At 43.4% G+C, this 21,679-nt stretch overlaps 1 protein-coding gene across 2 annotated transcripts in view; it reads right to left on the bottom strand.

Annotated features, from left to right (window-relative positions):
• GBE1 (1,4-alpha-glucan branching enzyme 1) overlaps positions 1-21,679 on the bottom strand; it is a 271,704-nt gene that overhangs the window by 204,528 nt on the left and 45,497 nt on the right. For both annotated transcript variants that reach the window (XM_061627956.1, XM_061627957.1), the window contains exon 2: positions 10,451-10,620. In XM_061627956.1, coding sequence (XP_061483940.1) covers positions 10,451-10,620 — 170 coding nt within the window. The remainder of the gene's footprint in view (positions 1-10,450; positions 10,621-21,679) is intronic.

Consider the following 21,679-nt stretch of genomic DNA (forward strand, 5'->3'; position numbering starts at 1 on the left):
CTCAGGTAAAATTAATGAGCTATTCCAATAGGATGACTATATTAGAAAGGAAGCTGCCAAACTTCAAGAACAAAATGACTGGGACATCCACTTATGATTTTCCTCCATATTTGATTCCCTGAGCTCTACCATAATACATAGCTTTTTGATATTGTTGCTATATTAATTGTAACCTATGCTGTCATAATGTCTTGTCTGCTGTTGCTCAAAGCTGTACAATGAAACAAGCATCAAAGCCATTGAACTCGGGACGGAGAAAAAAGACATTTTGAATATGTGGAAATTAAATTTCTAAAGGGGGGGAAATGACGTGGATTTAGAAATATAATTTCGGCATAGAAACTTCTGTTAACCAACTTAGGGAAAAGAAAGGAAAAACTAGGTCCCAGCTCTCTTCCAAGGATCCCTTCCAAGGCCTCTTCTTCTGGAAATCCCAAGGAGGGAGGAGGGAGGAGAAAAACAGCCAGAGCTTCAGGGACGGTGAAAGGAAGATAACAGAAGGGGATGTTTTCTCATTGCTCGAAGTTTCCATGAAAACAATGGTTTGCTTTCAAATGTGTATAAATATTTGTGTTAACTATTCTCGGGGAGTTCCCTCGGTCCTATGATGGGCTGTTGGAATATCCACAATGCATTGGTTAATAAAAGGCTTATAACTGCTAAACTCAGAGTGGTTATTTTCCACAACACAATGAATCTTTTGTTTTAGAAACCTGGACCTCTGACCAGGGAGAAGAGCTAGCACTATCATTAAAATATAACACCTGCATAGGGCTTATTGCTTTCCCTAGATTATTGCACTAGCCGCCAGATTTTCAGCTTGATTCCTTTTGCTTGCTTACTTTTAAAAAACACATTTATGAAAGGCAGACTTTCAGAGATATTGGAAGTTTGTATCTAACAACATGAATCTATCCAGTAATTATAAATAATGTCAACAAGTGTTTTTTGTTTTTTTTAAAAAGAACTACATTTTTCATTTGAAACACAATTGGTCTGTTGCATCCAGAAAGCAAAGGTTCCAAGCTCGGCTGGAAACCTATAAATCAGTAAGGGTGTAGAGGGAGTTCTAGACTTTGGCAGAGTGGCTCACAACAAGCTGTCTGAACTCTAGAGATCCAGCAAGTTATACAAGAGACTGTCTGTTGGGTCCCCTAAGGCAAGCAGATTTTATCTTCAAACCTTCTAAATGCATCTTCTGCTTAGCTGGAAGAACTATTACTTTCCTCTTCTGCCCTGCTAACCTGATAGCATTGAGGACCTATTTCTTTGCTATCTGAACACACCAATTTCTCATTGGCTAATAAGAAAACTTTCAAGGAGCCATGGCTACATTTAGTCAGTAGCTGTGTATACACCTAATCCTCATGTAACCTTCCTCTGCCTCCGTTTCTCTCTTCTCCTGCAGCAGTTTCAAGAAGGAAATCAGAAGCTTTTAATAAAAATAATAAGCTTTTGCTTCTGTTTTAGATTAACCACAGTTAATCATATTGTCTTAATCCTAAACTGTGGTTAATCTTATGGTTTGAAGTAGGCTCATTCAACAAACCATAGTTAAGATTATCCAGTTTTTATAGCTTTGAGACATCATAACAAACTGCAAAAGCTTCCAAACTCCCCTCTATGGCTCTGCTGAAGAAAGAGGGGCACAGGATAAGTGTGTGAGCCCAAGGTTCACTGTGGCTCATCCCCATAACAGTGTTTTCCTAAACTATTAAATCAGTAATAGTTTCACGTCACAGATTCCCAAGATGTCATGAAACAACAGAGGTTAAGTACTTCATGTTGTCTTTTTTAAATAAGGAGAAGGAAACTGCATTTTATTTCTATTTAGTGTGAAACCACAGCATTTAAGTTTCAGAACTGTAGCATTTCAAGGGGGAAAACTGCCATTTTTCAATTGTGGCCCCCACTTTGTGGAATTCCCTCCCAAATGATCTCCGCCATGCCCCCTCTATGATGAGCTTCCGCCGGGCCTTGAAGACCTGGCTCTTCAGGCAGGCTTTTGGGGTGGGTTAGGTTTTATTATCATTGTTGAGATTTTTAATGTTTTAATGTATTTGTATGTTTTTATTTTGTACATCGCCCAGAGTGGCTGGACAGCCAGCCAGATGGGCGACTAATAAATTTAATAAATAAATAAAATGTGTAAATTAAAGTAACATTCCAATTCGTGCTTTCTAGTGTACATGCCTGCACATCAACATCGAAGAATAATTTGTTAGGATACCAACAAAGAAGCTGCTGAAAAATGTTATTTCTGATAGAACCATATCCACATGACTGGTCATAATATTAGTTTCCTACTGACTATGTAGTTGGGTCGATCATGTGAAGCCTCTCCGCATCAATGCCATATGTTTACAAATAGCAACTAGAGAAACTCCATGCAATCACACTGAAATACTGTAAATGACCCACAATTATCATGGCTATCCAGGGTTACTGCCATATGGAAACATTATTCCGTAGTCTCCACAAACTATCCTTTACCACCCTGGTATCCTCCAGCTGTGCTGCCTGGAGCTGATGAGAAGTGTAGTAAAACAAAAAAAAAATCTGGAGGACACCAGAATGGGGAGTGCTGCATTAAACCATCTCTCAAGTTTTAAGTATATATGAACAAGTCTTTCACTGTGAAGAAGTAAATTCTAAGATACTGATATTTTGCTTGCAGTCCCTTAGTTACTAAGCAATAAAATGTGTAAATAAAATATTCAGTGTCATTTACCAGAAGCTTTTCAGGAAACTACAATGTCAATACTGCCTCTCAAATCAGAGTTTCAGCTTACTAATTGCCTCATATACATGATTTACTAAGCTTTTAAAACTACTAATTGACAAATCGTAACCCTTTGAATGTTCATTTAATAGTCTGAGTAGCTTTTGGGGGGTAGGTCAAGAGATATGTGACTCAACACAACCGGATCCTCACGATAAAAACAAAGGGTGGTGAGTACGCACACTCGCATACACTTATTTCCCATCCTGTTATGTCATAGGCAAATGGAAGCTAAATAACTCTCCCTCTAAAAAGAGAAGAAAATAGAGACTGAACTTCCAGTTTATTTATTTATTTATACCCCACCTTTCTTTTCATGATAGAAACCCAAGGTTACATATGATTCCCAGATGGTCTCTCATCCAGGCACTGGCCAGACCTGACCCTGCTTAGCTTCAGCAGAGTGCTGGCCTCATGTGCCTTCAGACCATCGCCTGGGACCGGTTCAGAAGGTTGTAGCTGAGTGGTAGAGCATCTGCCTTGTATGCAGAAGGTCCCAGGTTTCATCTCCAGCATCTCCAGGCAGGGCTGGGGAAAACTCCCTGCCTGAAACCCTGAAGAGCTGCTACCAGTCAGCATAGAGAATACTGAGCTAGATGGACCAATGGTAGAAGACAGCCTCCTATGTTCCATCCTACTGTGTCTACAACCAAACAGGAGCTTCCTCGTTCGATCCTTGTAAGTGCAGGGAGGGGTCAGATTTTGTTCAAATCCTAGTATGTCTTGTGCCAAACCCTCACTTCTGCCATTTCCTAGAAGCACAGAGGTTAAACCACAGAACCTCCTTTCTTCCCTTCCTAAAGAAAGTTGCAACCTACCGGTAGGTTTGGGAAAAGGAGGCGGCACAGCACAGGAACACAGAAAGCTGCAAAGTCAGACCACTGGTTCACCTAAGCTCAGTAATGTCTACACACTGACCAGCAACAACCCTCCAGGATTTCAGACAAGGGAAATTCCCTGTCCTACCTGGAGATGCCGGGGATTGAACCTGAGGTCCTCTGTCTGCAGACAGCCTATCCCTGAGCTTTACCAACCTTAACTCAGACCTGTATGTTCAGAATGGCTGAAGAACACCTGTGTGATGTTAATGCTGGTTCCAGAGTTGGGATTTTTTGGGGGGGGGGGCGCTTGTGCAAGATTCCCTCAGTAGGCACCCTCTCCTCACCACTACTGTTGCCTATTCCCTTGCCTCTTCCATTGGCCACATCCACACCTCCCAGAAAGAGAGAGCAAAGCATGCAAAGGTAATCATTCCTTTTTTATACTCACAGACAGTGGATTCAGGCTCAACAGGCACCCTACAGAGGTATGGGTCTGGGCAAGTGCCCACTCATACCCACCCCCAACCTGATGACAGCACTGCTCTTACTTCAAATCCCTCTGCAAAATCCACCCTTTCTGCAAAGATTTTGGCTCAATTTTCTAGTTCTTGTGCTTCAACTACAACAACCTCAACTCAAGCTTAAGGATTCATAACCAAACTAACTGCATATTCTTTCCCTGCTGTCCCCGGCTTCCACTTCCCTTCAGATTCCACTGCTGTTCCCCTTCTGTTAAATTTCAGATTATAAACTCACTGGGGCAGGTGCCTATCCTCTTGTCTTCTATAAAGTACCACACATAGCAACTGTGTTATGTCAGGAGTAAAACAATAGCTATGAACATGTTGCATAAGGCCAATACACTCACAGCCCTACTTGGGGTGAAAGATGAGAAATGAGTGAGGCCATGCACATTTTCTCCTGACCCCATTCTGCAGATGGAAGGAGAAAAAAAGGGGCAGGTGAATGAAGATAGACACACAGACAGAAAAACAGGCAGGAAGGTAGGCAGGCAGGCACATACAAATTGTACAGGACAAGAAAATCAGAAGCTAGTCATTGGTTACAGAAGGAGTGGGGAACCTTTTTAACCCCAAAGGTTGCACTTTCTTCTGGGCAACCTTCCAAGATCCACATGCCAGCAGTGGATGGAGCCTAAGGAAAATGTGGGTGGAGCAATGGATGCAACTCTTACTTTTTTAAAGTAGGCTAGTTTCTACAGACATACACACCCAATCTATTCTTCATTCAGACAAACAACAAGCATGATTATAGTTCATGTATACATTACAGCCAGGCAGAACATGCAGAGTGTGAAATAGGGCTGGTGAAAGGTATGGCCTGGTGAGAGTTCAAAGGGCCAAAGAGAGAGAGAGGACAGGATGGTTGTATTTGGCCAACCCTGGGTTAGAGGAAAACAAGCAGGGTAGCCTAAATTATGAATGCAACTCAAGCAAATAAAGGACAAAACATACAGGAAAAATATTAAAGATTCATAGATCAATTCCATACATTTCTACTAAGAAATGACTACCCCTGAATTCAACAAAACATACTCCCAGGTAAGTGCATACAGTAATACCTCAGTTAAGGACTCCTCCAGGAGTGAAGGCTATTTTTAAAGGTGAAACTGATGAGCTTTGCTTTGCTATGCAGAAACTTTCAAGCATGTGCCTTTGCTTTAAGGTGAAACTGACTAGCCTGTGTCTTTGTTTGCTATCAATTAACTTTCAAGCCTGTGCCTTTGCTTTAAAGTGAAACTGACCAGCCTGTGCCTTTGCTTTGCTACTAGCCTGTGTGTTTGCTTTGCATTAAAGAGATATCTTACTTTCCCTATTCTTTCTATAGTATTCCTACCTCTGGTAGGAACATTTATGTTAAAGAAGTAATGTCCAGGACTGCATCTATTTTGTTAAGTGAGGTATAGGATTACAGTCTTAGTCAACAGTAATGAGACTCATGTAGTTGTAGTAACTATGCCCTGCTTATCTTCAGACACTGTCTTGAAGAAAGTGATTCCACAAGTTCCTAAATTTCACTAACTACTGTAACAATTAGCTTGCCCATATTTAAGTGTCATGGCACAGGTACTTGGGTAAAAAATATTTTAAAGCAATGTGGCATTCTACATGAAACTCAGTTTTAAGCAGCTCCCAAGTTAATAATAAATTCAAAATTTAATCTGATTTATTTCAAAAAGCCCTAAAATCTATTAGGTGCTGTACAAAATATAAAAACAGAAGCCAATCTAAGTCTGAGGTATTTTCATGTAACTGAAATGTAAAGGTAGGTGAAAATGATATATTAAATAAACACATCAATAGCAATGTGATTCTACGTCTTAGGGATTTTGCAGCCCAGTTCCTCCTGGAAATATTACTAATATCCATCTGCATATAATGACAACTTCCATTCCTTAGGCCTTTTGATTTCAATAACTGCCCCCTTGGGAATAAACCTTCTACTTTGACTGATGATAAGATCTATAGGGCAACTGACAAAGTTTTTCATCCAGAAAACTAAAAGAAGATTCACTCCAGATATATAGCTGATTAGTTTTATTAGCATCTAGAAATAGCAATTTTAACTTTATAAATATGCACATTCAATACATTTAAGAATATTGGGAAAAAATTTTGCATGACGTGGAGTATCTGACAAAATGTCCTTTAATAGTTGTAAAGCGGTAGAGGCAACAGCGACGGGCAATGGAGCCCCACCACCAATGGCTTTTATAGGGTAACCTTCCCTTGGTTGATGGTTACAAAGCATGGGAATGCACACAAAATACAGGGGAACCCCCCCCTCCCTTTTATTATGCTGCCTCCCTTGTTATTTGACCGGGACTTGGATGCCAGTTATCGATATGACCCAGGGACCTACGTACATCAGGCTGCCACCGCCGCCACCACCTCTTGTGGTGGAAAGCGCCGGACCGGCGCCGGGGAGGAACTGCAGCCTCTTGTTGTTGCCTATCCTGGAGGACATTGGTCCCTGTGATGATCTTTTGGCATTTTCGGAGGCAGTTTGGAGGCCCGGGAAGCGCCCCTGCAGCGGCCACAGCCCTTCCATACAACCTTCATCCACTTGCCTGATATCGGTGGCGTTTACACTCTGGCCCCTTCGCCAAGGCTTCTCTAAGAAGAACTGCTCTGTTAGCTTCATTTTTGAGAGGCTGGTTGTTCCGCCCCTCTCCTCGCTGGAACTGCTGGATGCTGGGGTTGGGGGAGATGCCGGTTTTTGATCTTGTAAATGGACTATCCCCCACACTGGTTTTATGCCAGGGTGGGAAGACTTACATCAGGAACTCCTATCTCTAGTTACACCTCGGACCATAGAGGTGAGAAGCCTATTATTGAAACTGAGTTGCCTCTACCTTGTTGTTTAGTTATCATGTATTGTTACAGTTTTTATTGTTTGCTTTCTGATATTCTGTTGTTTGATATGTTTAGTTATGTACATTGCTCAGAGTGGCTGGTAAACCCAGCCAGATGGGCGATTAATAAATAAAATAAAATAAATAAATAAAATAAAATAAATTCTATCCAACTACTGAAAAGGTACAGAAGCCACATTTTTTGCCTCTGGTCACTGTGAAGGAAGACTGACATACATAATAAAAATGTAAATGGGTGCAGTGTTGTGCTGCAGGTTAGGATTAACCTTCCAGTCATCTGAGTGCAAAGCTAAAAATTACCAAGATAGAAAGAGATCAGATCTTATCTTCAAATCATCATGGCCAGAGGAAGTAGTATAGTATTTCTGTTGGAGAGTGACTGGTGATTATTATTATGCCTTTCAAGTTGCTTTTTGGACCATATTATACTGGCATCCACACTAGTAGGTGCACTCCTAGTTGTTGAATGAGGCTAGTACTTCACTCAGCATCTGGTCAGTGAACAGCAATACTATTACATGCAGCCAATAAGGTTTGTTTTAAATCATGGCAGACACAGCAAATAAGTTCCACCTGAAAGACATTTTCTGGCATTAGGAAACTTTTTTAAATGCTATGCTCTTTCTGCAACCCAAATCAATGAAGACACCAAAATTAGAGTATGTCATCCAGTTACTGAATGAAAATAAGTACGTCAGGCTCTTCTAGCAATTTATGTCTGCCATCTGTAAACTAAGTACATCTAATTTCCTCTATCAACATTGTAATTTCACTTTTGTTCGGCTGTGCTTTATATGTTGACCCCACAGGATCAGAAGGTGTTATATAGGTTTGCTTCCTTATGCAAGTCTCTCTGTGACCCTCCCAATCATCCATTTCTACAGGTTTTTTTCTACTGTTATGAGGATCATTAAGTCTGAATATCTTGAATAACTTCTTTACTCCCATTTCAATCTGGCTTCTTGTCTCTTCATCCTAAAAACACTAATAAGAACTTTTTCATGTATGATTATCTCTTAGCAAAGAATCACTGCCCTAATCTTTTACTCATTGGTATAGATACTGATGCTGCTTTTGATTGTCTTCTCTGTATTTCCCCTTTTTAGTCTTGGATTTTGGAGTTTTTGGTTGGTTTTGTTTTTATATTTTATGTTTCATATGCTTTCAGGATTTGCCAGCCATTATCTCTTTTCTTTTACTCAGTCTTTGGGGGATCTTCAGATCCACTGTCCGTGGACCATCTCTTTTCACACACTGCAATTTCATTATTCCTGTAGAGTCTTTTTTTTATATGGACACCTCTCAACATTACTTTCCTAGAACATCATTTTTTCTCCTGCTAATCATTGCTGCATTCCTGACCATCCTTCAGCTACTTCTGTCTTGATACCTCAATGCCACCTGAAGCTTAATATGGATCAGACACCTGATTATTTAAGAGGGAAAAAACCAATAATTTTCTATTTCTGTTATTCTCTATTGAAAATTATGTTGTACTCTCTTAATTACATGTAGTGAACTGATACAATTTTAGACTTTTCTCTTTCCACCAGAATGATTCTGTTGTCAAATCTTGTCATTTTTATCTTTAGCAATGGTACTCACGCCCATCTTTTTCTTTTTCAACTTCAAAAATGCTTGTTTGACCTTTAATATTTCTCATCTTGAACATTGTAATGCATTGTGTTGTGGTCTGTGTGAAACTATGCTCCCCATATTATTTATCTTCCTCACAGCTCCTTCTGGCCAGTGTCTTCAGTGGTGGTTCTTAGTTTACCTCATTCAGTTTAAATAAATTTTTGATCTACACTATCAGTGTTCTTAATAAGTTTAGGAAGTTACATGGGAAGTTACCTGAAGTATGTGTTTTGCCACCTTAGGTTTGTTTATATAATTAAGTACTGAATTCAGTAAGACGCATCTGAGTAAGCAAGGATAAGATTACACCCTATCTGGCCCTTACTTACTTCTCTTTCCAGTGCATTGTTTCTTTGTCTCAAGTGACTATTTCAACCAGCAACTGTTTCTCAGCTTTCACTCTGTGGAAGCTAAAATATTTCTTCTTCTCTGTCTAAATCAAGGGTAGGGAATCTTTTTCAACTCAAGGGGTGCATTTGCTTGTGAGCAACCTTCAGGGAACTGGATGCCTGTGGCGGGCGGGCACAGAGACAAACGTGGGCAGAGCAATATATGTGATTCTTATCTTTGCACAGTAGGCTACATCCAAGCCACACAAAAGTCAGATGTTTCTGCACATACTCTCAAACACACAATTCTCCATTCGCCAGCCAGCCAACAAGCATGCAACAAACATGCAACTCAAGAATACATTCCAGCCAGGCAAAAGCACTTCAGGAGAGCTCAGACCAGGACCACTGAGATATGTGGCCTAGGGAAAATCGGTGCGGCCTTTGCGGACTCCAAGGACTGGACAGAAAGGACTAGAGAACTACCCACCCCTAAATCAAAGAAGGAAATACCAAGGAAGGTGTGGAGTTTCTTGAAGTCACTTCTGTAGAGGAGTACAACTGTTGCCATTTTACTGCTTACATACAAAAGTGCAAAGGACCCTACAAGTCAGTTAGGCTTAGCTGCCTTGTCTCTCTGATTCCATTGCATTATTTTTTCCAAGTAGTATGCAGATAAAAGTGTACAATTAGTCTTAATTAGAAAAGAAGCTTAATGTGTCTAGATTTGACATCACATTTAATTAATTAATCAATTATTCCATTTATATCCCACCTTTCCTCCACAGAGCTCAAGGTGGTGTGCAAACATGGTTCTTCCCCTCCTGTTTTTACCCTGATAACAACCCTGTGAGTGAGGTTAGGCTGAAAGATCATGAACAGTTTACCCAGTGTGCTTCATAGCTCATTTGAAATTTGAACCTGGGTCTTCCCAATCCAAAACTCTACCACCACCACCACCCTGGACCAAACAATCCTTCTATAACAATCCTCATCTACATAAGCATACCTCATACATCATTTTGACTTCACCAGGAGCTGCTGCCTCATTTGCTTTCTTACCCACTGCACCCCTTCTCATCCCCTTAGCTTGCCAAAAACCTTTTATAACCCCTCCCCGCTTCTCCTCTGCCCCCCCCCATGTCAGGGGCTCCTTCCTCTCCAGCTCACCACATGCCCCAAAAATCTGCTCGGGAGGGGGAGAAACCAAACATCCCTTTGAGCAAGTGGATTTTCATTAAGTAAGTGTGTGGACATCAGTGGATGTCACCCATTGTCTCAGACTTCCCCCTGTCAATGTTGACTTCCATTTTCTGATATACTTTTAAGATTATAATTATATCCTAGCAACTTACAATTTTATACTTTGCTCTGAAGCTGACAATCCTTTATGTAAAAAAAACTAAAGTGCAGAGCCATGAAACAGAATTAACTGCAAGATGCATCCTGAGGATAAGACAAACATATGCTTGAAAATACTTACTGAAGTCACCGGTAAGAAACACAGCTTCTGCCCCAGGAGCCCATTCCTTACAGTAGAATCCTCCATCTGTAAATCTATGGACTCCAAATGTTTGGTAACTCTTTGTGAATTTGTCAAGACCACCTTCATTTTCTTCAATGTTCTTCAAGATGCGATGAAAGATGCTATACCTTTCAAGAGAAGAATGCATTTTAGGAAAGTGTTATTAAATAATTTACATAAACCCTCCAATGAAAGTCATATTTTAGTACTTGTTCAATCAAGTCTAGTACAGTACACTCATCCAAACCCATCCTAGCATTCGCCTTAAGTATTATCAAATATTTAGAACATAAAACTAAAAATGCTGTTAGTTATACCTGGCAATAGAAGAGTACTGTGATGTTCCTGCTTATATTGTAAATATGGTAAGTGCTGGTTATATAGAAGATATATGGTAAGTGGAGTGAAAGAGGAGGGGGAGTACATGAGCAGTAGAATTCTGAATGATTGGCTGAGCGTTTGAATAGCTGGGAGTATAAATGGAAGAATGACAGTTGAATCTGGGTGGAGGTTTGGTGGTGAATTGAGGTGGTGGCTGTGAGGTGGTGTTTGGAGGTTGTTGTTGTTGAGAGTGAGTCGGAGTTCTGAGGCAATTAGTAAGAAGTCAAGTACATAACAGAATATAGATGAAACCATACGCTTGTGAAACATTTCTTAAGTAATCTTGTTATTTCTAATTCTTAATAAATATTTCTTGGATAAACAAAAGCCTGATTCCTTCAGCTGGGAAACACAAACCAGGGGGGATAGCAAGTAACCAAGGCTGAACAGTTGTATCAAATGGTGGCAGCGGCGGAGGAAAAGATATTGTATCCAGTACCACAGAGAAACCCAGGGCTGTAAGCTTCAGTGCAAGAGGCTGTAGGGGGGGTTGGGAATTACCTATACCCATAGACACAAGGTATCAAGATACCCTGGCAGAGACTAAGGCACAGTCTAAAGGTTATAAGAGATACAGAGTGTTGGGTAGTAAGGCCTAGCAGGGGGATCTTCTGAGATCTGTGCTAGTGCGGTGAAAGGTAAAAATAAACCTGACGATCCTGTCTGCTGGTAGCCACAAGTGAAAGCTTCACAGGTGGCGCTGGGGAAGGATGCCACAAGTACTATCTATTCTGTAACTGGAAACTTTGAATCTATGGAGAGCATTGTTATTCACAATAACAGCTATGTGCCATTCCACTGAATCCTATTACAACAAGGCTAATTTTTCAAAGTGCTAAGATCATGATGCTAAACCAAATGGCCACCAAAACATCCCACACTTTCCTTGAGGAACAGTTTTTCTCAATAAAACAAAAGCAAGAGCATGGCACCTCTGCTGTAAGATACTAAGTTTTATCTAGTTAAAAAGGGTCATTTGTTCAAAGGAAACATCAATCACAGTGACAACTAAGTTATTACACCTTGGGGGAAAATACCACTCCTGGGAAACAGTCTCAGGTTTATTTAAACCTGTGGTGTAGGAAAAGTCACTTTAGAGACATCATATTAAGAGGGTCCTTAGGTCTCATTTATTCATTATTCCAGATGATTATATTACTTTTTTTAAAAAAAAATTCAAGGTTAAGCCTCCCCAACAGTTTTATTCCAGAGGCCAGTATTTACCTCACAGCCAATAAAAATCTCAGAAAAAGCAGAGCCTGAGGATAGTGGGCATGTTCATATAATTCTCTTGTTCAACACACAGAAACCCCAACATTACAACTGGGAAATTTGCTAATGGGTATCATGGATCAAAACTGTGTAATGATTTCTGTAACCTCCACAGTCAGTTCTCTTATTATGCAGTGTACAGCACGCTCTCACTCGCTCTCACCTCTAAATATAAAAGTTGCCTTCTCAACAAACATGTGTGACAGGTGATAGAATTTTAAAGCTTGTTGCAATTTAATTTGAATGCATAAAATATAAGTCAAACAAAAAGGTGGAAAAAAGCCGATTTATGCATTTTTTGGAGGGAAAAAGGTCAAAACATAGCAACAGAATAAGTCACTGCAATACGTACCCATACAGTCTCTCACAAAGGGCACAGGTTTTTGAAAGGAAATTACCATTACCACTTGCACCCCCAAAACATAACATATTGCCTATTTACAGTGCTTGTATTTAAGTAGCAGGGGCAGGGGGACAACATAAGGAATCAGAAACTGGTGTAGTAAGAAAACCTTAGTTTGATTCCCTCATTTAGATGATTAATAGCTAATGAATAACATCAGCTACTATCAAGCGTGACCCCAAGAGGAGCAGGCATTGTGCTCTCCTAATCTTTTGTACAATCCAAGCAGAAACTATTGATGAGCAACCTAATATTAATGATATGGAGATCAGCATCATCATGAATTTGAAGGTGTTTTCAGGATATGAATATAAATATAAATGTAGAAAACTGAAGGTCTCTCTCTCTCTCTCTCTCTCTCTCTCTCTCTCAGAACTCGTGAAACCTTTTAAGACATCTTGAAACCATTTAGCTCATCCCAATCTACATTCATACCTAAACTCTACCAGTATAGTCTACCTATAGTTATGCCTTGCAAAAGTTCATGCAATACTCCTCTCTCACTCTCCGTGTGCATATACATATTTGGACAGCGATGGGACAGAGAGAGCGCAGGAATGGTTTGCGTTTAGAGAAAATGTGCTTGACAGCTCACAGTGATAGGTGCAGCCATGAAAGTTGTGATCTCTTAAAACATGCACACTTTGTTTTCTATTGAATATTAGTCTACTGACCAGCAGCTCCAAAGATCTGTAGACCAGAAGACGCCAGAAACATGTCACAAGGAGGGTTTATCTATCACCATAGGGAAGGTGTGGGGAACCTTTGGCATTCCAGATGTTGCTGAACTACAGCTCTCATCAGCCCCAGCAAAAGTCAATGATCAGGAATGACAGAAGTTCTAGTTCAGGAACGTCTGGAGAGCCTAAGGTTCCCCACACCTGACATAGAGGGTGGAAGGAAGCAGCTCTGCGCAGTAACAAACTGAGATGCTTTTCCATGGGAGGAAGAGAGTAGAGGAAAAAGGAGCACAGATGTCATTAGAGTTCTGTTAAGTAATGCTCAATTCACAGATGTTTCATTTTCCACCTGGGACACCAATCTTTATAAGCTTCTCACTAAACAGACCTATATCCACTACATCAGGGGTCACCAAACATTTCAAGCCAGTGGCCACATTTGGAGTGTTGAGAAAGTGTTGCGGCTCCCAGTCACAAAACAACTGTCATGGGGACATGTATATTACAAAATGGCTGTCACAGCTAAAAGAACAGAAAAAAAGACAAGACCAAGAAATAGTGCAGATATGCCCCCCCCATAAGTCAACACATCAGTGGAGAAAATAGGCATCTTCATAAGCCATTGCAGCATCCTGGGATTCATTACCACAAAATGTAGTGATGCCCACCAACTAGGGGAGCTTTAAAAGGGGATTTGACAAAATCATGGGGGATAATGGTTAGTATTTTATTAATATTTTCATTTAAAATATTTAAATCCCACCCTTAATGTCAAGATATCAGGGAAGGTAACAGACTCTTCAATAAAATGACAACATTAGATAATGAAAATCATATGAATAAATAAAAAACAATGTAGAGTCTCAACGACAGCAACACAGACATTATTTCAATGCTCAGAGAGTTCCAAACCCATGATGCCACCACGGAGAAGTCCAGCCTATATGCCACTGTACGACTGCTATTTTAGTTCTAAGAAAGTATACCAGTTGTAGGGATATACAAGTAGAGAGTGTCGGAAGGCAGAGCTGGGGTCCCAATCCCGGAGAGCTGGATCCCGGAGAGTTGGGAGAAGAGTATTCGGATGGATGGCAGAGGGAAGGGGGAGGAACTTCCCCCCTTTGGAGCGAAGACGAAACAGAGGAACTGCCAGTGATAAAGTCGCTTAGCAACGGGGAGCCTGAGCCCTCCCTGGACATTCTCACGCCTCCCCCTCTTTCAGGCTCAGAGCAAGAGGGGAAAGAGGGAGGGATGCTCACAGCCGAAAAGTGGGGAGGCAGTTTACCATCAGCCCCTCCCCTATCCCCCATCCTGGAATTGGAAACTTCAGAAGAGGAGGGGGTGATGCTTCCCCCCTCACCGCGCACACGCAGACAGCTGAAAAGACAGGAGAGAAGGGGGGAAGGCGGGCAGTACCTGAGGGGCAGTTAAGGAGGAGTGAAAGATTGTGCGCCCGTTTGGCCCCTTCTTAAAGAACAGGCGGGAAGAAGTCCCTTGCTCTGTCAACTTTCTCCCAATGCTGCAGGACCTGTATCCCTGTATTGCTTCATGAGAAAACGCAGTCTTTGTTTGGACATTACCCTAATAAAACACAAATTAACTACAGCCATTGGTCTGGTTCCTGAGTCACATCCTGGGCCTGACAGCTTGACAGAGCCACCTAAATCACCCTCAACGCTCTCTTCACTTGACTGGGACAAGATGTCAAAGGGAGCAGCGAGGGGGACGAACCCCACTTCTGAGACGGAAGAAGTGGAACTCTTGAGGACTAAGGTAGCTGATTTGCAGACGGATGTTCAAGCCCTGCTAGCAGCAGTCAAGGCGCTGAAGACGGATAATCAAACCTTGAAGGCCACGATAGACCAGATGCGAACAGCCCCTCCAGCTGCCGTAGTAAAGGTTCCCATTGGATTGCCCCCAAAATACGCAGGACAAAGTGATCAGTTGGCAACCTTCGTGGCTCAATGTGAGTTATATCTGGATGTCAGGCACACGGAATTTCCAGACGATGGGGCTAAAGTAGCTTTCGTGATTAGCCTCCTGGAGGGAGAAGCTGCAAAATGGGTGACTCCATATCTCGTGAGAAAGGATACTGTCTTAGGAAGGTACAGAGGATTTATACAGGAGATGACCGAGATGTTTCAAGACCCGCAAAGGGCTGAAACAGTAGCGCGGCAACTAGGTGCTCTGAAGCAAGCTAAAGGGACTGTTTCCGAGTACACTAACGCTTTTAAAATTCTGTCCCAGGAAACTGGTTACAATGACGCCGCCCTGATGTTTATGTACCGGAGTGGATTAAATGCTGAAATCCTGGATGAGTTGGCCAGGACCTCCCCCCCCCCCGCTGACCTACCAGGGCTCATCCAGCTATGCCTACAGATAGATCACCGGATGGAAGGAAGCAGGAGGTCCCGAGATACTCAGCCTCGGCATCCCGCAACAAGACCCTTCCCACTGCAGGGATGGCAGGTAATGCAACTGAGGGACAGGAAGGGGCTAGGCCAAGACTGTCGGAAGAAGAAAAGGAAAGACGACGCCGGGAACGTTTATGCTTTTATTGTTCAAAGCCGGGCCATGTGGCCAGAGACTGTGGACTGAAAGGGGGGAAAGCCGAGCAGTCGGGAAACTAGAACACCCAGTCCACGTGCAGGCCGGTGGACTGGGGGCAGCGTTGTATAAAGGCCCCCCAACGATCCAACCTCCCTCAAAGGGGGTGTTGGTCTTGCCTATTCGGATTACAACTTCCAGAGGAGTGGTGTTTAATTCCACTGCCTTAATTGACAGTGGAGCCTCCACAAATTTTATTGATGCAAAGTTAGTCAAGCGTCATGGAATTTCCCGGTGGAAACTGGACGTTCCCCTAGCTGTGGAGACTATCGATGGGAGACCCCTGAAGTCAGGAGGGGTGACACAAGCCACGGAGGAAGTGAAACTTCAAATCCCTGGGCACGAAGAGTTCATTTCGCTATACGTGTCAGATCTCTCGAACTTTGAGGTGATTCTGGGAATGCCCTGGCTAGCAAAGCATGAACCCAAAATAAGTTGGAAGGAGGCGGTGGTGTGGTTCACCTCACAGTATTGCCAGGAGAACTGTCAACCTGAAGGAATCAAGAACACCCTAGCGGGGGCAGTGCAAGAGATCGAGCAAGTGACCCTGCCGCCAAAGTATGAAGAATTCAAAGATGTGTTTGATGAAAAAGAGGCAGAGACTTTACCCCCCCACCGCCCTTACGACTGTGCGATTGACCTAGTGCCAGGAGCCAGCATCCCATCAGGGAGAATCTACTCTCTCACTGAGAATGAGAGGGAGGCCCTGAAGGAATTCCTGGATAAAAACCTGAGGCGAGGATTCATACGCCCCTCACAATCCCCTGCTGGAGCGCCACTATTGTTTGTGAAAAAGAAGGGGGGGAACTCAGACCCTGTAACGACTATCGCGCATTGAACCAGATCACCATCCCCAACAGCTACCCGCTGCCCCTGATCTCAGAGTTGCTGGACCGACTGCGCTCTGCAAAAATCTTCACGAAGTTGGATTTGAGAGGAGCGTACAATCTGATCAGAATGAAGGAGGGAGATAAATGGAAAACAGGATTCTTGACCGCTTACGGACAGTATGAATACCTGGTCATGCCGTTCGGGCTTTGTGGAAGTCCAGGAATTTTTCAAAAATTCATGAACGACGTGTTTAGAGACTTGTTGGACACGTATGTAATCTGTTACTTAGATGATATCCTGGTGTTCTCAAAGAACCAGGAAGACCACGACCAGCATGTGAAGACGGTGTTGAAGAGACTGAGAGAAAATCACCTGTATGCTAAATTAGAGAAATGTGGATTTGACCTCAAGTCTCTAGACTTCCTTGGATATCGAATCTCAGTGGAAGGCGTGGAGATGGACCCAGGGAAAGTAAGCTGCATATTGGACTGGGGCCAACCTGTCACCAAAAAGGATGTACAACGGTTTTTGGGGTTTGCCAATTATTACAGAAAGTTCATTCCAGGGTTTTCCAAATTAACAGCTCCTCTGACTGACTGTTTAAGGGGGAAGAAGTTTCAATGGACAGAGAACGCCACCGAGGCCTTTGAGGAGCTGAAGAGAAGGTTTGCTACTCAGCCCATTCTGCGCTTTGCTGATCCGAACCGCCCTTTCATAGTGGAAGCAGATGCTTCAGATTTTGCCATCGGGGGGGTCCTGCTACAATTAGACCAAGAAGGGAAGGAGCTGCACCCCTGTGCGTACTTCTCTCGGAAGTTAAAGCCTGCAGAGAAGAACTACACAGTTTGGGAGAAGGAGCTGCTGGCCATCAAGGACTCTTTTGAAAACTGGAGACAATACCTAGAGGGGACCTCTCATCGAATTGAAGTGCGCTCCGACCACAAGAATCTTGAAAGCCTCCAAACCGCCAGAAAGCTGAACCAGAGACAGATAAGATGGTCCCAGTTCTTCACTAGGTTTAACTTCCAGATTACTTACCATGCCCAAGCCAAAAACCAGAGAGCGGATGCCTTATCCAGACAGCCACAATACAAAGAACGTGAATCCGAGGACCAGCCTCAGTACGTAATCCCGCCAGAGAAATTAACGTTGGGAGTATGCCAGCCTTCATGGGAAGAGGAACTCAAAAAGGCACAACAAGAAGATGCAGACATGCTAAAATATCAGCAGGAGACGGGACAAGGTCAAGACTCAGAAGTAACCTTTCACTGGAGAAACGGACTGTTATGGTTCAAAACCGCCAGATATGTGCCAGAAGGGGAATTAAGGCTCAGAATCCTACGCCAGTGTCATGATTCCATCACAGCGGGACACTTTGGGATTTACAAGACCATTCAGAACGTGGCCAAGGACTTCTGGTGGCCTAAAATGCGTCGGGATATTGAGAGTTATGTAAAGTCCTGCTCTGTCTGTCTGCGGACAAAAACACAAACAGGGACACCAGCAGGACTGTTACAACCGTTGCCTGTCCCACACGAACCCTGGAAGGACCTCTCCATGGATTTTATAACTGATCTACCCAAGTCCCAAGGAATGACAGCCATCTTAGTAGTGGTGGATCTACTTACCAAAATGGCACACTTTCTTCCTTGTGCAGGGGCCTTAGAGGCTAAAGAAATGGCCAAGTTATTCATAAAAGAAGTCTACCGGCTGCATGGATTGCCAAACAGCGTAGTCTCAGACCGAGGAACTCAGTTCACAGCCAAATTTTGGAAAGCAATGTGGAAACAGTTGCAGACGGAATTAAAACTCTCCTCCACCCATCACCCCCAGACAGATGGGCAGATGGAACGCTTGAACGCCGTTTTGGAAAGATATTTATGAAGTTATGTGTCCTATCAACAGACTGACTGGGTATCATATTTGCATTTTGCAGAGTTCGCCTACAACAATTCTCTGCACTCCAGCACTCAACAAACCCCGTTCTTCACTAATTATGGATTCCATCCTAAAGTCTTTCCAAGCAGCTCAGAAGGAATGCTGGTACCGGCAGCTGAGAACTTCCTTAAGGAATTGCAAGCGGCGCAACAGACTCTGAAACAGCAGTTAAACGAAGCCAAAACGGAGTACAAGCGAGTTGCTGACCTGCACAGGAAGGAGGCCCCCCCCCTTCAACCGGGAGACCAGGTATGGCTGTCCACCCGCTTCCTCCAGATGCCGGGCAAATGTAGAAAATTACAAGACAAGAGGGTGGGTCCTTTCGAAATAGAAACTCAAATCAATCCCGTGGCGTACCGACTGAAGCTGCCTGACACGTTTAAAATACATCCTGTGTTCCATCGATCCCTCTTAACGAAAGCCGCCCCTCCCAGTGAGTTACGGCCGGAGGAAACTCCCGGAGCTCCACTCCTGGTAAATGAGCAGCTTGAGTTTGAAGTTGAGGAGATCTTAGATTCCAGAATCAGATGCCACAAGCTGCAGTACTTGATTCACTGGAAAGGCTATGGGGTGGCTGACAGATCAATGGGAAGATGCAGCTGATGTGCATGCTCCAGAATTGGTAAAACTTTTCCATCAACGTTTTCCCCACCGTCCCAAGCCAGACAAGGGGAGGGGGGCACAGCCTGGGAGGGGGGATGGTGTCGGAAGGCAGAGCTGGGGTCCCAATCCCAGGGAGCTGGATCCCGGAGAGTTGGGAGAAGAGTATTCGGATGGATGGCAGAGGGAAGGGGGAGGAACTTCCCCCCTTTGGAGCGAAGACGAAACAGAGGAACTGCCAGTGATAAGGTTGCTTAGCAACGGGGAGCCTGAGCCCTCCCTGGACATTCTCACGCCTCCCCCTCTTTCAGGCTCAGAGCAAGAGGGGAAAGAGGGAGGGCTGCTCACAGCCGAAAAGTGGGGAGGCAGTTTACCATCAGCCCCTCCCCTATCCCCCATCCTGGAATCGGAAACTTCAGAAGAGGAGGGGGTGATGCTTCCCCCCTCACCGCGCACACGCAGACAGCTGAAAAGACAGGAGAGAAGGGGGGAAGGCGGGCAGTACCTGAGGGGCAGTTAAGGAGGAGCGAAAGATTGCGCGCCCATTTGGCCCCTTCTTAAAGAACAGGCGGGAAGAAGTCCCTTGCTCTGTCAACTTTCTCCCAATGCCGCAGGACCTGTATCCCTGTATTGCTTCATGAGAAAACGCAGTCTTTGTTTGGACATTACCCTAATAAAACACGAATTAACTACAGCCGTTGGTCTGGTTCCTGAGTCACATCCTGGGCCTGACAGAGAGAGTGCTGTTGTATTCACATTCTGTTTGTGGGCTTCCTGTAGGCATCTGGTTGGCTACTATGACAACAGGAAACTAGACTAGAATCACAGAGTTGGAAGGGGCCTGTAAGGCCAACCCCTACTCAATGCAGGAATCCAAATTAAAGCATACCCGCCAGGTGGCTGTCCAGCTGCCTCTTGAATGCCCCCAGTGTTGAGAGCCCACCACCTCCCTAGGTAATTGGTTCCATTCTTGTGCCACTCTAACAGTTAGGAAGTTTTTCCTGATGTTGAGTCAAAATCTGGCTTCCTCTGACTTGAGCCCATTATTCCGAGTCCTGAACTGTGGTATGATCGAGAACAGATCCCGACCCTCTTCTGCGTGGCAACCTTTCAAGTACTTGAAGAGTGCTATCATATCTCCCCTCAGTCTTCTCTTCTCCAGGCTAAACATGCCCAGTTCTTTCAATCTCTCATCATAGGGCTTTGTTTCTAGCCCTGTGATCATCCTTGTTGCCCTCCTCTGAACCTACTCCAGTTTATCTGCATTCTTCTTAAATTGCAATGTCCAGAACCGGACGCAGTACTCAAGATGAGGCCTAACCAGTGCCAAACAGAGGGGAACCAATACTTCATGCAATTTGGAAACTATATTTCTGTCCATGCAGCCTAAAACAGCATTAGCCTTTTTTGCAGCCATATCACAGTGTTTGTTCATAGTCCTTCTTGCATGTAGTATTGCTGAGCTAGGTATCCCCCATCTTATAACTGTGCATTTGCTTTCTTTGTCGTAGGTTTAGAAATTTGCAGTTGTTCCTGTTAAATTTCATTCTGTTGTTTTCAGCAATGCTCCAGCCTATCAAGATCCCTTTGAATTTTGTTTCTGTCCTCCAGGCCGAGCTTGGAAAAGTTACTTTTTTGAACTACAACTCCCATCAGCCCCAGCCAGCATGACCACTGGATAGGTCTGATGGGAGTTGTAGTTTAAAAAAGTAACTTTTCCAAGCTCTGCCTCCAGGGTATTAGCTATCCCTCCCAACTTTGTATCATCTGCAGATTTTACAAGCATTCCCTGCACCTCCTTATCCAAGTCATTAATGTTGAAGAGCACCGGGCCCAGGACCAAGCCCTGCGGTACCACACTTGTTACCTCCCCCCAGTTTGAGAAGGAACCATCAATAAGCACTCTTTGAGTACGATGCTGGAGCCAACCTGATAGTAGGTTCAGCCCACATTTAGCTAGCTTGCTAATCAAAATATCATGGGACAATTTGTCAAAAGCTTTGCTGAAGCTGAGATATATTATGTCCACAGCATTCCCACAGTTTATCAGGAAGGTTACCTGATCAAAAATGAAATAACATTAGCCTGGCAAGATTTGTTCTTGATAAATCCATGCTGACTTCTGGTAATCACTGCATTGTTTTCAAGATGCTTGTTTTCAATCTGCTCCAGAATTTTCCCAGGGATCAATGTCAAGCTAACTAGTCTGTAGTTCCCACGTTCCTCCTTTTTGCCTTTTTTGAAGATAGAGACAACATTAACACTCCTCCAGTCATCCAGCACTTCATCCATCCTCCATGATTTAACAAAAATAATAGACAGTTGTTCCGAGAGCTCTTCAGCCAGTTTCTTCAATACTCTAGGATGCAGTTCATCAGGCCCTGCAGATTTGAACTCATTCAAAGTGATTAGGTATTCCTTGACCGTTTGTCTATCAGTTCCAAGTTGTAATCCTGCCCCTTCAACATCATATGT

This window comes from Rhineura floridana, chromosome 5 (genome assembly GCF_030035675.1).
Source record: "Rhineura floridana isolate rRhiFlo1 chromosome 5, rRhiFlo1.hap2, whole genome shotgun sequence".
Taxonomy (NCBI): Eukaryota; Metazoa; Chordata; class Lepidosauria; order Squamata; family Rhineuridae; genus Rhineura; species Rhineura floridana.